We start from the raw sequence: 17,737 nt of genomic DNA, 5'->3' as shown, positions 1-17,737 counted from the left end.
TTCCTTTGAGATACCAGGACAGCATAAGAAAGGAGTCAGTGCAGAGTGCAGTGGACAGGAAACCAAAAGAAGAGCTCAGTGGCTGTTCTTAACTTGCTTTGTGTCGATTTGGTGAATCTCTTCTGTATTCTGTATTCTCCCTGGCTTGGATTAGCTGTGTTTTCTCTGCTTTACAACCTATAATCCATATCCAGTGTCATAGCAAGAGAATGACAGGAATAAGGGGGAGATGATTTGGTCACATAGACAAGATGAAGCTATTTGTTTTAAACATGTGTGATAGATGTAAGACAAGCTTTCTGCTGCATTTTGCAAATCATTTCCCCTCCTCTCTGCTTAGTGAGACCCAGCTGTGAGATGCTTTGTGACAAAGACCCCAAAATAAGAGATACAAAAAGCACTTGAAGCTTGAAATACTTCCCTGATTCATCTTTTCAGTTTACACACACTATTATATCTCAGGGTTTTTTTAAGCTGATATTTACAACATGGGAATTGAAAAGCACTGGATCTGTAGATAATAACAGCTCTGTTTGGACCTAGAAAATACCACATTGAGAAGCAGATTTATTGATCAATCAGCAACAGTCCACAGTGCCAAGGTGAGGCGTGTGCTTGGGAGAGAGGAATCACATATCTAAAGAAGACATGAATGTCCTCATTTCAAAACCCACTGACACTCAGTGCAGGTCACTGGTGGGCAGCCTGGTTCTGCAATAAACCTGGAACCACCTTTAATTCTGTCAGACAGAGCAGATCACAGCAAATTTCCTTTCGAAACTCCAAATTAGCATGACAGGAAAAAATTTGAATCAATGGCAAAACCCCAAAATATCATTAACAAGTTTCACAAAACCTCACATACCATAGGGCTAGCCCTTTTCTTTTCTAAACACAGTTTGTTTGTACTAATTTCCCCAAAATAACTTTGGTCTTGGGATGTCAGCCATGATCCTGCCTCATGCCTCTAGGACTGAGATCAAATCCTTAAGAAAGACTTAGCAAGACTTTTCAAGGCCAAAGAAATCAGGCATACAGTAATTTTCCAAGCACAACATAATCCTTGACTAGGAGAGTTTGCAAAATTTACTACATTAAATTGAAACAAATAAAAATCAACCAGTGGGTCCCATTTACTCAAGGCAGTCATAAAAACTGATGTACTGAAGGTGATAACCCTTTTACTAACCTTTCTGTTAAACCTTTTGCTAACCTGTCTGTTATCTATTTTATTGACCATCCTGGCTCTTCAGATTGCCTCACTTGCAATTCCTTATCCTGGCAACAGCTCTGATCAGTTTTCATTTTCTCTTTATCTTCTCAGGAGAAGGGGAAAATAATCACTCACCTACTTTACTCAAATAAATGGCTTCATTTTCCTAAAGCTGAGCTGAATTTTCTAGAACTGAAATGCTGCAAGAAGAATAGAGTTTACTCTGATTCCAGGAGCAGATATTGCCCATCCATTTCCCATTTGGTAAAACATCCCACAGCACAGTTAGCTCTGAAGCACAAGGGGACTGTAGGTCTCAGTAAAACACAGACAATCTACTGGCAATTCATTTCCCAACAGACTGAAGCACTGAATCTTTTTAAAGCTTTTTTTCACAAGTGCTGTTGTACATCTGCAGCCAGACCCATTTCAGGAGCTCAACATCCAGTCCTCAGCTCACACTGGCTTGTCACACTCTGTGCCCCATTGCATGTTCTTTCCATAAACCCAGGGATGGCTGAGAATGGAGAGGAAAAAACAGCTGTATGAAGACTTCTCCTGAGCCAGTCTACAGGAGCACATAAAGGTAGAACTGTCTCTGAAGGAAACAGAGTTTTTACCTTGAAGAGTCTCTGTGGAGAAACTGAAAAAAGCCTTTTACCAGAGGATGTTTATGCTCTGAATGGTCTGGTTGTCTGAAAGCAAATGGAATGAGGTGGGGAGATGGGAGCCAAAACCCCAGGTGCCACTGCAGCACAGCAACTCTGGCCTTTGCAAGATGTTTCATGTAAGACAGAGCACTTCAAAAGTGCCTTGAAATGAGCTAAGCACTTCAAGAAAAACCACAATTCTGTCTGCATGCAGAAGTTCTACTGTAGTGGTGTAAATAAATAAAAAGCACAATCCCATCCTATTCTGGATGCAGCTCAAAAGCAATGAGAATATTTATATTTATATTTATATAGAATACTCTGATAAGGAAAGTGGAATCATTTGTTTCAGGACAAAATTACTTCTATCAGTGTATTATTGTGTTCACTCCCTGGGCTATATATTACTGTAATTATGCCAGTAAAATAAAATACCCACTTCTAAATGAGATTTTAACGCTGGTTTCAAACCCATACACAGCCCAGGTACTCACTTCAGGGAGCCTCCTGTGTGGCTCCATTTCCTCACAGTAGCACTGCAAGGTTACATCTTCCCAGCAATATATTTTGACTGTTCTCTGGCTCTCCTACCCACACACCATACCCAAGAAGCTAAACCTGCTTCCTCAGTTGCTATAGGTTAGTCACAAACGTGGAATGTTGCCGCTTATTCGTTTGATGTTTGTTTGATGTTGTTAAGTTTAAGTTGGTTTGCCCCAGTTGCTCCCCTGTTATCCCTGAATGGTTTGTCCCTGGTTATCAATCATTGTAAACCCTTCACTCCTTTCCAGATTGTTCCCCATCCATCACCTTAATCCTGCCCCCGAGTCCTGTCGATTTATGTAAACCCCACCCTTTGTTCCAGCTCCTTCCATGCTTGTCATCCCTTCCTCGAGGCCCCATTGATTGTTCAGCTGCCTTCCCTCCCCCGAGTCCCTGCTATTGGTCCTATGCATTGTAATCCCCACCCGCAACTCCTCCCTTGCTGTTATCCCATTGGTCGTTGTGTGGGCCGCCCACAGTCTTTAAAACCTGGCGCACGGAGGTGCCCAGGGCTCTCGGCTCGGACTCTCTCCTCGTGATCCCAGCCCCGTCCCTCGTCGTCTTCTCCCTACACCTATCAGAATAAACTTGTTCCTGGGAAATTAGAGGACTCCGAGCACTCTCTCTCCCTTTGCCACACCTCGAGTCGCCCTGCTTGTCATAGAGCCCTAGCCCAGAGGAGCTCTAGAGGTTCCAGGTTGAGCCACACAGTGCTCACCTGGTTCCCCACTCCTGCCGCTGACGCTTGGCACGAGCTAGCCGAGGCGTGAAGGGCCGAGCGGGCAGCGACAGTGGAAATTGTTCTTGAGTACTCCAGAGGAATTCTAGCCCACATATCCTTGTGATCCATCCCAGCAGCTGCAAGGGCAGCTTTGTGATTCACTTTTTAGGAGTGAAGTCCAGCTGAGTTACTTGCAGACTGGCAAAAGGGTCAGAGAAATTACTGAATGAGGGGGATTAAGGTTTAAAACCAGAATTTCTGTTCTTGAAAGGACAGTACACGACATACTTCAAAAAGCAGTTTTTCACTCAGGCTCTTGGCCAAGAACTGTCAAAATACCAAATCCATGTTTTCTTTATCCCTCTGTTTCTAGTGACTTGTGTGCTGCCCCAGCAGAGTATAGATCTTTCTCTGTCATACTCATTTCAAAGGAAGAAAAGGAACCTGTGTTAGCGAGCTCAAACTCCTAGGAGCAGGAACAAATCCATTTTGGTACCTTGAACACACACACTAAAAGGCCTGCTGACCCAGCTACTGCTCCAGCCTCTCCCAAAGCCTGTGGGACAGTCAAGCTCCACATGAAACAGCTCCAAGAGTGTGCAGCTGCCTTATCAAGGCAACCTGAAATTAGCACAGTTTAATTTGTCAGGTTGAAAGCTGCAATGGTTCAGGATCAGCTTCATGTGCAGTTCCACAATATCTGAGAAGGCACCACGTGAAAAACAAACTGGAGGCAGTTATTGATTCAGCCAGCCACCCTTAATTAACTTATATTGATGCCCCAATACTATTGGAATCAAGTATGTATCAAGCCTGAATTTAGAGCTTGTCCTAAAGGACAGATTAAATCTTGAACTAGACCCTTGTAAAGCTCCTTACTTTTCCTCTCTGCCAGCTCACATTTCAGTTGTGGTGTGCTAGTTGAGATGCCAGCCCTTTCCACATTTACCATGGACTGAAATTTGCAGCTAGGTGAGATTTTTTGGGCAGTCCTGGCTGGTTGGGATGCACAACAGCTATCCCTGGTGTGCTGTGCTCCAGAACAGCTCTGAGGACTGAGCAATGTTGACCCAGAAGTTTACCTACACAATGTATGTTAATACTTCAATATTTTGGAGAAGGATCATTGGGACTAAGTTTGATCGTATCAGGATGCATTTATGGCAAGTTTATTTAGCTAATGGTTAAGAGATGTTTGCTAGTTACAGAATATGAGAATACAGGGAGTTGTTTAAAGGTGTCCAGGACAGACAGGGCAGGTATGGTTTGCACTGAAAGTACTGAAGTGACTTAAGTGGGTGTTGGGAAAACCCAGTATTCATGCAGTACACCAGCATGTTCCTAAATCCCAGCTTTCTTTTAATAAAACAGTCCTGAAAAAAAAAAAAAACAAAAATGTCAGCAATGTGAGCAGAACATAATCAAGGCAGAGATGGCAAAGGGATGTCAGGAAGAACAGCTCTGAAGGACATGAACTGCACCAACCAGCACCCAGCAATGGCTTTGGAGTCCACATTTTAATCAAACCCTCTTTTAATGGGAGGAAAAGAAAAGGAAAAAAGTGTGATGGATAGGAATATTTTTGTGACAATTTCATTGGGTCACCAAAATCAGGGAGAGGTTCTACTTCATACAGCAATCCCAATTAAAGGTAGCCCCATAGAAGTCCATAGAGCCCAAAAGCTAATGAAAGAGATTCAAACTCAGAGAATTCTCCATACTCCAGGCAGACACTGTCCTGTTTCAAGCACCTTGAGTTTTACTTTTCTTCTGACCCTACAGTCAGGATGTGGGAACCTTTGGGAGAGCTTTGCTACCTTCTGCTCCTTTGACTAGACCCTGCTGATTGCTGCTCTCAACCAGAAATGCAGATATATCTATCAGGCATTTATTAACTCTACATAAGCCAATAAATGCACTCCTCACATACTGTGATTTTAATGTATTTATCCTCTGTGTGGGTCTCTAGTTGCAATGTTTGCATTTGGAGCAGCATCCTGGTTTTGCTTCAGTGGAAGGTGCTGGCCACTGTCATGACTTACCCAGCCTGGGGCAGAGCCATGCTGGGCGAGCCTCTGACACTTTGTGGAAATTTTCTGGCTGCCCCTCCTGGAGGCTGGCAGAGCACAAGCATCCATCTGGTTTTCCATAGGTTTTGGCAGCAGTGTTAATAGAGGAGATGTGGCGCTTACGGGTGAGGCAACCAGTGCAGCGTTCAGGGCTGGTACAGCTGAGCTCAGAATGGAAACAGCAGCTTCAGATGGGATGTGAGAACAAGGGGGTGTCTTATGCTACAGCCAGCTAAAGCATTAAACACATTTCATAGGCGAGGAGTCCAGCCAAGCCTGCCACCACACCTTATAAAGCTGACCTCAGGCAGTCCCTGCTGAGATGGGTCTGGGTGACCTCTCTCAGAGCTGCTACAGGGAATCTCTTCAAGCTCCTTCTTAGGGTCTTACAAAGAGACATGGCACAAACTGGACTTATGATTTTTCTACTCATAAGCTTACTACTGCTGGATCAGACCGTCAGCCAGGCTTCCAAATTCAAAGCCAAGAAGCACAGCAAACGTAGAGTGAAAGGTACTGGGTCCGAACTGGGAGGAGGGATAGAAGCTTATAGACCATGCAAATTTACTGTGTACTTTAAATAGCATTGCATGAACCAGAAACTAACATTACACAAATGTTTATTTATAAAGGACACTCGAGTCTATATTATAGCTGCCTTTTAAGTATTTTTATGTGAGTTAGCAAAGCCACAAATAAGGTGCCAGAATGAATTACGGAAATAGAGCTGTGTAACGGCTGCAAATACATCGCTCTGTTCTGGCTGTTCACCTCTCTGAACATTATTTAGAACTCACAGGTACAGCTGAGAGAGGACTCTGGCTGATCATTCTTAGTTATGTAGCTATATTGACTAAGATGAGAAAAATGGAAATTCATGTATGTGGAGGAAACAAGCAGAAGTATTCAGGCTTCAAGGATTATTGTTCAGATTTTTGTACCATTTCCAAATTTTAACAGAATGTCTGTCTACTCTTTGTGGAATTAGCAGGTCAACATTAAAGAGTTAGCAGGAGAAGATAAAGCACCAGTTCCCACAGCAAAGCTTACAGAGTAAATACAAAACCACAGAATGTTTAGAAATGTCTGCATATTTAATTTAAAGACATTTCTAATAAAAGCAGGTATGATGGTGGCTCACTAATGGCAAATATTTGAACCCCTGTTAATTAAAAAGCTGTGGCTTTGATAAAACCATTGTACAAGAAGATTGAGCTGCTCTGGAGCCACACAGCTATAGACACATCCTTTGGGATCTCTAGGGTTTTAAGCTTAGGGCTCCTAAACACAGGCTGCTTACACATTTTGTATGCCAGAACAGAGCAGCACTGACTGGAGGACAGAGAATTCTGCCTTGGGAAAGCAGGGAGCCCTGAAAGACATTATAATGTTGTTTCATTTTTTTTTTTTTTTTTTAAAAAAAGACACGAAAATGGAGTTATGTGCAAATTACATTCTTTTCTTGTCCCATCATATTCTTGGTGCTTTTTTAAGTGCTACAAATGCTGATTCAGAGTGATTTGGTGTGACTCGAGTACCCAGGCCCTCTCTGTACTGAGGGACAGAGGAAGGCTGATCCTGGGAAGTAGAGACTGCAATTCAGCAAGCACATCTGTGACATTCAGACTTCAGGTTGTTGCTCCTCCCTGTGCTAAAACAAGAGTTCTGTGAAACTTTCATGCTCACAGAAATAACATTTCTTTAAAGAAAAACAACTTGTGTCTTCCTATTTTTTGTATGTCGTATCCATACACCAGAGTGTACAGGTTCAAAAGAAAAAAGGACATTTTCTGTAAAACAGATACCAGATCACTAAATAATGACCAGCTGCAACAACCCATGATTTTCAAACAGTTTTTAAGGCAACATCCATGATAAAATATGAGAAGGAAAGGTAAAGATGTGTTCCTTGTGTTTTTATAGGCAATCTAGAGGAATGTTTTCATTAAGGACAAATCTTTGAAAATAATAAAAATGCATCTAAGCAATGCAGCAATCCATGATACTTGGAAACAGCTATTAACATGTGATTTTTAATTGTTCTACTGTGTGCATATCTGTTAATTTCTGTATATTCTTTTTGTGTAAGAAAAAGATGACCTGAAGACCCAGATTGACAAACTGTGGCGAGAAGTAAATGCTCTGAAGGAAATACAAGCACTCCAGACAGGTAAAGCAGCTTGTGCTGGTCAGTGGTTTCCAAAAGTTCTCACTGCCTCTCTTCTTCACTCCCATCCCTCTCTTTAATGGGATTTTATGACTAGGATCACAGCTCCATAAAACCATGGTGCTCCACAGCTTTTTGAGACAAACAAGTGTTGAAGGAAGCATTCAAGTAAAAACAGATCTCAGCTAACAGGGAATGAGTGGTGATTCTTCACTGAGAGCAAGAACTACTTTTGTCTTTGCTATGCACTATTTCAAGCTCTGAACTTTGTGTCATCAAAGGCAGCACAATGAGGGTTCTTGGGTCTGAGAGTTTAGGTGGCCAGAGATTTAAGTGCCCAGCTTTGATATGAACATATATTCAAATGTGTATGTTGCCATAAAACTTCAAAGTTATATCCACTGTGAGTTCAGAAATATTCTGGACCAATGTGCAGAGTCCTTTAAGTATTGAAATACCCAGATGGAAATTTCCAAACAAAATAGCAAGGGTGAATACACATGTACCTACTAGACAGTTGTGCTTTTCCACAGCTGTTGACACAAAACCTGGCATTTAAACATGTACAAGAGGATATTACAGAGGAAATGACATCATTTTCATGAAACATAACATATTTTCCTTAGGAATGGTAATATCTGGTTATTCAGTTTTGTGTCTTGGGTTACATACAGCTTTTTGGGCTTTACAAAATATTTTTATTTCAAATGTCTTATAAGAAGGCTTTAGAAGTTTCTTAAAAGAGGGAGCCTGTGCTAGACAAGTAACTCTTGTTTAAAAGTAATTCTTGTGTTGCTTCCAGAAGGAGCTTGAGAGAAAGCATGCAGTGGCCTAGAAATTAAACCAGAACTGGGAGACTTTCTCTCCTCAAAACTTATTTTGAGCTTTATTCTAAATTTATAAACCACACTGTGTAACTGGAATCCATATTTGGCAAAAAGACACCTATCACCCCCCTAGCTCTGACTTGTCTTTGTTAATGTCCTGTAACAACTGAAAAAAGGAGCTCCATTTTTAGCTTATGGACATTTCCAGGACACACCTTAAAAATCTGATTTCTTCTTTTGCTTGAACTTCCTGGGCCTCCTGTCTACATAGAGTGAAATGTGAGATGCTGCCAACACACCATTTGAAGCACGTACTTTCTCCCTAAAGACATCTGATCCTTATCATTGCTGCAGCATTGCTGAAGTAAAGTCTCTCTGATCTTTATCATAAATATAAGTTTTTTGAAGTGTTCCACTTTCAATAAATAGGCTCATTACTTTGGCCAATGGAAGGGTTAAAATTTGAAGATAAAACTCTAATAGAAAATTATGACTGAAAATGTAGCTAAGGAATGCAGTGAATACTACAACTGGAAATACTAAAAACTTGAGACATAGGATGTGGTCCAAAGTGACTTCCATATCCTGTTAACCAGAGAGATAATTATTTTTTTACAAGAACAGGTGACAGGAATTAAAACCAGATTATAGAAAATATCAGGACAGAAGATGTACAGAAGTACAAGATGAACTTAAGCAATAAATGAAATAATTTGCAAGTAATAATATGCAGGATTCTAGAAATAATTGTCACAGGAGTCTATTCCAGGCCTTTGGCACCTTTCTCAGCTCAGAGGAAACACTCCACCAAGAAGGGTTCATCTTGCCATCATTATTTTTCTTGGAAGAATCAGTTTTTCACAAATCTGCATTAGCAGAGCTGGAAGGCAAAGTTTAAGGATTCCCTCCTGTATTCCTGCCCCCACAGACCTCGGGCTGGAACAAACCCAGCAGCAGCTCTGCAAGGCAATTCCAGTGACAGAGCAGCTGCCAAGTTAACCCTCTGGTCCATTTGGACTTTATATCAAGACTTCCCTAGCAGAAGTAAAAGTAAACATATTTAAAAATTCAAATGTTTAGAAGATTGGGTCCAGACTGTCCTGTAAGCTCAGTAATAAGTGTACACCTTTTTAAAGCACTTATAGATTGAAGTCACTTTACCTCATCTGGATTTAGAGTTTGAAAGAGGAGACTTTGCTGGAAAGAAAACAAATTAATGCAAAGGGAGGTGAATATGTAATCTTCTACAAGCAGAATTACACTTACATTAATCACTCAGACATCTGTATTACAAATTTCAAATCAATATTTTCCTGGTCAGTAGGACCCATTTAATACAGCACATTTCTGTCCTGCCTTTGCTTGCTGGAAACTGAGCTCAGATAAGATGTAAAAATTTACTTTACTTAAATATCACCAATATTAAAAGACATTTAGATCTGTATCCACTATAAAGCCAAATACAGATTTCCCGATAACCAACTTATACCTGGCAACAAAACAAACATCCATACCTCATCCATTCCATCAGTTTCAAGACTGTTGAAATAAGGTAGAAAAGCATGAAAGCCAGGACTATTTGCTAAAAGGGGCACTGAGAACAGGCCTGGGTTATATTTTAGCAGTCTGTCCCCAAAGGCACACTGATGTGCTGTCCGCACACAGGGTCCTACATGAACTAGAGCACCAGCAGGTGAGTCTGACCTTACTCCGAATTTCAGGCCCAGTCTGTGGAGTCAAGAGCCTTTCACTTGCTAAGGATTTGTCTACTCAAGTTTCAACGTGCTTTTGGAAAATTATCATTTGGACAACCATTACTGAAAGCTGAGGCCCACAATTGTACTGAACGTGCAAACTCCTGTCTGTTCACAGTGTGTCTTCGTGGGACCAAGGCCCACAAGAAGTGCTATCTCATGTCAGAAGGCACAAAACATTTCCATGAAGCCAATGAAGACTGCATAGCCAAGGGGGGGACACTGGCTATCCCGAGGAATAACGAGGAGACAAACATCCTTCGGGATTACGGCAAGAAAAGCGTGCCCGGAGTGTCGGAGTTCTGGCTGGGTGTCACTGACATGGTCAATGAAGGCAGGTTTGTCGATGTCAATGGCATGGCTCTGCAGTACTTCAACTGGGACCGTGCCCAGCCCAACGGGGGCAAACGTGAAAACTGTGTCTTTTTTTCTCAGTCATCCCAGGGCAAGTGGGTGGATGAAGTCTGCCGCACTGCCAAGAGATATGTTTGTGAATTCCTGATCCCATAATTACATACACAAAAGATCATGGCCAGGTTTCGGGTTATCAAAACACACTTTTGCTTAAAAACCCCCTCCCACTTAGAGAGTGGCAAGTTAAAACTATCCCTCTCCTGCCTTGAACTCACTTTTTCCTGAAACACAAGTTTTCTCTTTTAATTTATTTTCTATTCATCTGCTAAAAATGTTTAGTGAGTGCTCTCATTATGTACAGAGATATATATTATGTTCTGGCCTACATTGTATCATATTTTGGCATATTACTTCAGCCTACCCTTTGGGTTGCTGGATTTCACCTCCTGTTTCTGTACTTCAATTAGAAAATACTGCTGCATGGTAACCTTTTCCAATATGAGCAGTAAGGATCCTCTCAGTTCTAAAGCTTAAGAGAGACTTTGGGATTATGTGAGCTCCTGTGAAAAACAACCATCATCCTTTACAGAGTCTAATTGGATTAATCTGTGGCCAAGAGTTTTACCTATGCGTTAAGAATGCTGAATGAAAGAGAAAAATCTGATGGTAATTATTTAACTACATGCAGTTCACAGTGACACACTGCTAGAAAAAAGGGGGAGTAGCTGTTTCAAAACATCAGTCAGTCTAGACATGTTTGCCTCTAAATGTCTCAATTATGGTTAAATTTTAGATGTCATTTGGAACATTCCCATAGAAGAAGCCAGTCTGGGACTGGATCACACTGCCGTGTGAAGCCATATAAAGCCATGTCTTCTGCAGGCTCAGACAGCTCTGCCATTCACAGAGAGCTCCTGAAAGCTCCGGGAGGGAGACAGGAGCTCCTTCCTGGCACAGCATTCCCACTCACCCACATCTCCCATGGGAAGGGCAGCAAGCCCCAGGGGCACTCTCCTGAGTGGGACCAGACCACATGCAAATGTTCCAATTTAACACCTGACATTTGAAAGTGAAGTAAAATGTGCTGGCTGATTTTGTCTGTTCTGAACTTCACAACAGAGATTTGTCTTCATGTCATAAATAGCAGTTTCTCTCATTTTGTTTAAATATTTAAATATATTGCTGCTTGGAGGATAATTCCTATTCCTTATCTATTAAATGTGCAAGGTTTTCCTAAATTATGCAATAAATTTGCAATTACCAGTATTTAACTGTTGTAGTATTTTTGACAGCTTATGTATGTGAAGGCCATTCCTTCCTAGGAGTTTTCTTGAGGATTCAAAAAGGGCACATTTTCCTACTAATGTACTTACAGGCCACAGGATAAAATCTGGATCCCTGCTAAATAATACAGCCCAAAAGCTGTATAAGATCTAACTACTCAAGGCATCTGCAATGTGTTTTATTTAAATTAATTTTCCAACACTTAATGTATTTGTAAAATAACCTGATTCTGAATTCTCTTTTACTCCTGAGTTGTAATAGAACAGCAAAAGGGGCCCAGATATATAAAATTTTCTTTCAAAATCTACCAGCATTTGCTAAGGTTGGGGTAAAAATTTTTGTTACCTATATTTGTACACGATTTAAAGTCTGTATGGCTTCTTAACCCCTGAAATAAGCCAGTACATCTCAGCATCTCCCTACAGCTACAGTCAAACTGAAAATTCACCTTGTTTAACTGGCACAGGACTATATTTTCACTGGCTGTTTTTCTGGGGAACCCATTGTAAAGAACATGAGCCACTTTATGGAGTTTCCCTACAAGGTGTAAAATTATCACATAAAGATCTCATTTTTAAATAATATTTTCTGGGTGATCCCGTAAGAAAACATTTATCATCTTGAGACTGCTTATAAAAACTCTGTGGCAGTGGATGGTTCTTCTGGAGGATCCAGCTGAGTTCTTGGGATCAGCCCAGATTACACTGCAGAATCCTGGAATGCACATGGAGCACTTGAGATCAGAGATAAGTAATGAAGAAAATATCTTCATCTTTCATTTCTATCCTCTGCTGTAAAAGCACAGTGATAAACAGAAGGCAATGGGCTCATAGAAATTTTATAAGCATATAAACCTTCCCAGAATTTTGCCTGCACAGAACTATAATTTTATATAAAAAAATACTAAATGTATTTGCCAATATATGGTAATTAAGTAGCATCCACTGGGTCTTGCTAACATACCAGGGGCATTAGGAGACTTGATGTAGTCCTTGCCCACCAAGGACAAGCTTTGCTGCCTTTTTTCAGAATTTTAAATCCACATTTTTCAGTCTTCATTAGATGCCCTATGAAACTTAAAATTCTACTACTGTTAAAAGAAAATCAGATGGTTTCTTCATAAATATAAACTGTACCTGCTCACATGTGTGTATATGCAGCTGTTCAGCAATGTTAATGACTGCAACCTGAGTCCATGAGGGCACTTCTAGGAAGAGTTAATGAAGAAGTTGCTAATAGCACCTACCTGAGTAGTGCATACCATAAACCACTATACCTTGACCTGAACTCTGATGATTGGCCAGACACCACCAAGTAGGCTGCAAAATGGTCTGTCCCCTTTCAAAAAATCAATCCTATGCACATGACCAAACAATCAAGGCAAAATAAAAAGAGATATGATATGTGTGAATAATAAAAATATAATAGACTCATATGGAACACATTATGGCAATGAGATACAAAATACTCCATTACCACAAGACTAGGCAATCAGCATTTTGCTCAGGATAGTAGGTGGCCCTTGGTTTTCAGAAAGGTTGAGAAGTATCCTAAGCCCAACAGAAAAGCTTTTTCTAGCTATAAACAATTTATTGGTTGGCTGGTCCATGTAAGAACTGTCTACTAAGGAATACATTAAGCACTCTGTAACCTTTAACAAATTATTTATAAGTGTTAATTAATGAAAACCATCCTTTTGTTAGCATGCTGTCAGCATGATTAATCTGTTCTTAGTGTCATGAAAGACAAATGCCCCCAATAGTCTCATTTGGCTTTCTTGGCAAGTGGGAATAAGTAGGAGTGAATAAACAAGGTTACATAGGAAACATTGATTAGAAGGAAATGATTACCATATGAATTGGGTAATTCTGCTGAAATATTGAGGGAAGGCGATGAGAATAGAATGTTCTGGAGACCCCGCCAGTTTTCTTTCCCAGGAATTGAGTTTGTAGTGTTGCATTGAAAGAAGAGAAAAAGGCCTTTGGTGAATAGGCAGGGAAATGTCAACCTTTACTCAAGATACAGATGTTCTCCATTATGCAGGGTACAAAACCCCAGAGAAAGCAGCTCATTAGTAGAGCTGGGTGAAGAATGGGTTATCTGGTTTTGTGGTAAAAAAAAAAAAAAAAAAAAAAAAAAAAAAAGTAAAGAAAACTGATCACAAGTCTCCCTTAGCTTTCATGTCAACCAGGTAGTATTAAAAGGTGATTTTAATACCTTCTTTTTGTCATGATACAGTAAATTTTACTGCAGTTAAGAACCTCTGCTTCTCTTACCTGTGCTTCTTGCCACGCCCCTGCTTGGCAGAGCATTTACACCCCACAGACATCGCTGCTTCCCTCTTGTGTGAAGAAACAAGGCTGGGTCCTCATTCTTCTGTAAGATCAAGACACAGCTGACTTTTATTGAGGAAAAATTAAATAGTGCCTTACCAAGCTCTTCTCCCAAAAGGATGACACTTGATGTTAGGAGCTAATGAATCATGTGAAAAACATTCAGGAATATGATCTTTAGCTGAGAGGGCTGAGATCTGCTTTTTAACACTCTTACATGCTACATTTGTGTATTCCAGCTACTCACTGAATATTTGTAGCAGAGGATCCCCATTAGAGGATTCTGTGTAGCTTAGGGCTACAAAAGTGTGTGTTTGGAGATATTTATTAACACACTTTGGGAGTTTCTTGTTACCATCAAAGACAGAATAATTGTGAAGAGTTTTATGAGTTTGATCAAAGAGTTAAAATGCTGGATTCTTCCCAACTGTGGAATAGGGGGTCCAGCACAGAATTGTTGGTGCCAAGAAAAGCAATTTAAAAATGAGTAATGAGAGCACATTGTAAGCCATTACTCTTAAATGATCTATTTTTCATTTTTAAAGGCTGCACAGGCACAGACTATTTTTGGAAGTAACTCTCCCTTTGGTCCCTCTTCAAACCCACAGAATATATATATATTCTCATTCAGTAAGGAAAGGTCAACACCTTAAGTCAAACATAGTGTGCAGTCAAAGCAAGACCTTCAAGGCAACTCATGACCAGGTTTTAAGGAGTATATTCAGACCCAAGGTCCAACAGTGCTCAACACTCAATAACTGAGCCCTTTTGAAAGTCCAGCTCCTTGGTGCCAGCACGATATTCTAGCCACTGGAAATTTTTTTGTCTGATAGGCACTTACCAATGCACTGTGTTTTCCAGGTCATTATGTACCAGCTGAAATGAAATCCATTGCAGCCTTTAATTTGCATTTCGATAAATGCTTTTTTTTTTTAATTAGATCATCTTAAAATTAACTTAATAGATTAGGCAACTGTGACTGGTTTTTTGTTACTGAATTACAGGATCAGCAGATATCAGGAACATAAATTAATGTAATAGTCTCTTACTGAATTCAAACTGATTTTCAGGCAGAACAAGAATTAGCTAGAGGTCCATAAAAGAGTCCACTGAATTGTATGAAACATGCATAGGGGAAGAATTCCCACAGTCTTACCAAGGAAACAAAGCCATGGCTGCAAAACGAATGTGATGTGCTTCACTGGCAAAACAGATTCAGAGAGAGACGTAAAAAAAGCAAGATCAACAAATAAACAGTGGACAGCAATTGAAAGGGAAATAAGAGGGGCTGTAGAATGACCTATGGTACTTCTTTATGCAAATGCATTACTTAAATTATTTAAAAATACAAGGTGGATTCAAATCCCTCACAAGTAAAATGCCACTATGTTAATTGTTAATAGCAAAATCAGAACCAGGTCAAGATTTTCCAGAGTAATTAAAAATAAGTTTACTGCAGTCCATACTGCACTAACTTCTCTGACTTTAGTAAGTTTTGTTTTCCCTGACATAATTCAGCAGCCAGCCTGAGGAAAAATAAAAACTCCAATAAAGTATTTTTGTAGAATTTATCAGAAATATTGTTTTTCTTTGTAGTAGTAAAGAAAATTCACCAGGATATGGAGCTGTCACACACATCCCATGCTATGTTACCTGATTTTGTCTTGACACTGCTCCAGCCTGAGATTTGATAGGGTTTTGTGTTGTCAGTGGGTAGTAAAGTCAAACTCTGGACACACAGCTGAGGCTGCTGTGACACCACTGCCCAACTGCCAGCTGCAGTCTTGAAAGCAGATGGCAAGCAGAAAATCATCTCAGATAAACCCTGACAGCTCTTCTAAATGGTTACAGGAAAACGTGTAGTAGTCTTAAGTCTGGCTGTGTTAATTAGTAACCCTAAGTGCATTAGGGTTTTTGAGAGGAGAGGATAAATTCTGATAATATGAAACAAATATTATGTAATTTCTCTGTTGTAATTTCTTTATCATTTGGTGGGTTTGTAGAAGAAGTTGTATGTTTTTTTTCCAGAGTATTTTCATATGTAGTGTAAATTATTATCTTCAAAGAGAAATGTGTCATAAAGCAAAGCATTCTGCACTGTAGGCTGGGCATCTGCTGAAGCGATTTTGAAAATCAAAATGAATGAAAATGGTTTGTTAAACAATTGAAATACAAAGAGTACAGACAGGCTGCTGTCAGATTGCTTCTAGTCCTCAGGATCAACATTCTCAAACCAATTTTGCCATTTATGAGATACCTCCTCCAGGAGGATTTCCAAAATGTCTAAAGTGCTAAAAAAAAAGTTACAAACAAGTTGCAAGAGTATCCGAGAGCCCAGGAGCCCAGACTGTGCCAATTCAGCGCTTGCTGACAGTGAAAGGTGAACTGAGGTGACAGTGGGAAATGTCTGAGACCTTGCCTGGCGCTACAGGAATTCCGCTGCAGAAAACCTGCTGAGCTTCAGCTGCACTAGGAAAAGCAAACCAGCAGCAGGACAGAAAGTCAGGGCAGTGGCTCTGAGAGCTCAACAGACTCCAATGAGGGTCTAAGAGCATTGAACTATGGTCAGAAACATCCCCTTTATCTGCCGAGGCAGAGCAGACAGGGAGGTGGGCACTACCCGAAAGCACTCCAGGAGTGAAAGGCACTAAGTCACCTCAGAGCAGGCAAGTTCAGAACCCCCAGGGGCAGCAGCCCAGCTCTCCTCAGGAATGGCTGGGAAGGTGAGCTGCTGGAACAGCATCCAGAGAGCACAGTGTGCCCAGCACCTCATGGGATGCACTGGCTTGTGCTCCTGCAGGGACAGGCTTTGCTTCTACTGTATCAGAGCCTGTTTTTAACAGCTTCCAGGAGAAGCTGTTTGTCTCCCCAAACCAGACATAACCCGTAGACCTTGTCTGAATCACCCAAATCCAGGAACGAACCCCAAAACCAGATGCACCCCACACGACAGTGTCGTTCTGATTGGGAACGGCGGGAAGAACAACACAGACTCTCAAGGGAATCAGACCAAGAGGATCTCTTAGTTTATTGCTCCAGGCCTGCTTTATAGACAGATACGTGGAAAGTACAGAAAGGAAACTCTTATTGGTTAGTAAACTGCTACATTACCATCATTGGTCAGTGGGGCTCACCACCCCCCTGACTTTCTCCTGCAAGGAAAACAAGGAACACGTAACAACACCTGCAAGGCTGTTTTGTGTTCCTGAGGATTGTTTTAATTCCTTCTCATGTTTTTCCCAGACTACTTTCTCAGGCAAGCCTGAGGAGCTGTGCGGCCTGTAATCTGTACAGGCACTGTAATTCAGAATTTAGCATCCATATGACAGCAACACCCAAACCATGCAACATGCACCTGACACACAAAGAAACACTCCCAAACACGGAAGTTTCCCCCCTAATTGGCAGCAACCACCACACCCAGGCACATCCCCCAAACCTGTTAGTTATCTCCAAACCCGTACACACCCCCAAGCCCAGAGACACATCTTAAACCCATCAACAGTCCTGCACGTCCAGGAAGAACCACATCACTGAACCAGGCAGCTTGCCCCAGGCCAGGAAGCACCCCAAAGCTAGCAGCACAGTCCAGCAGGCTGAGCTGTGTCCTCCACCCAGGTTCCCCGGTCCAGCCAGTTCAGGAAAGGCACTGTCAGTTCCAGGGAAGAAGAGAATCCACTGCTCTCATGCCCTAGAACTGCCCTCGAGAAAGGCAGAGGAGGATGGCTGACAAATGAAGAGTGGGATCACGCAGTGCAGATGAGAGGACTTTACTGTACTGGGTGAGAGGGGCCCAGCCTTGGGGCTGGCACACGGCTGGTC

The 17,737-nt window shown here is 41.2% G+C and overlaps 1 protein-coding gene across 1 annotated transcript; it reads left to right on the top strand.

Annotated features, from left to right (window-relative positions):
* Positions 1-2,173: 2,173 nt before the first annotated feature.
* On the top strand, positions 2,174-11,730 carry CLEC3A (C-type lectin domain family 3 member A). The gene is made up of 3 exons (XM_015639523.3): positions 2,174-5,709; positions 7,286-7,366; positions 10,063-11,730. Exons 1-3 carry the CDS (start codon positions 5,595-5,597, stop codon positions 10,452-10,454), a joined length of 588 nt encoding a protein of 195 aa, XP_015495009.1. The 5' UTR covers positions 2,174-5,594; the 3' UTR covers positions 10,455-11,730.
* The last annotated feature ends 6,007 nt before the right edge of the window (positions 11,731-17,737 follow it).

The sequence above is a fragment of the Parus major genome, chromosome 11 (assembly GCF_001522545.3).
Source record: "Parus major isolate Abel chromosome 11, Parus_major1.1, whole genome shotgun sequence".
In the NCBI taxonomy this organism is placed as follows: Eukaryota; Metazoa; Chordata; class Aves; order Passeriformes; family Paridae; genus Parus; species Parus major.
Note: the sequence above shows the minus strand (reverse complement) of the source record. Positions and strands in the feature narration are given on the sequence as shown.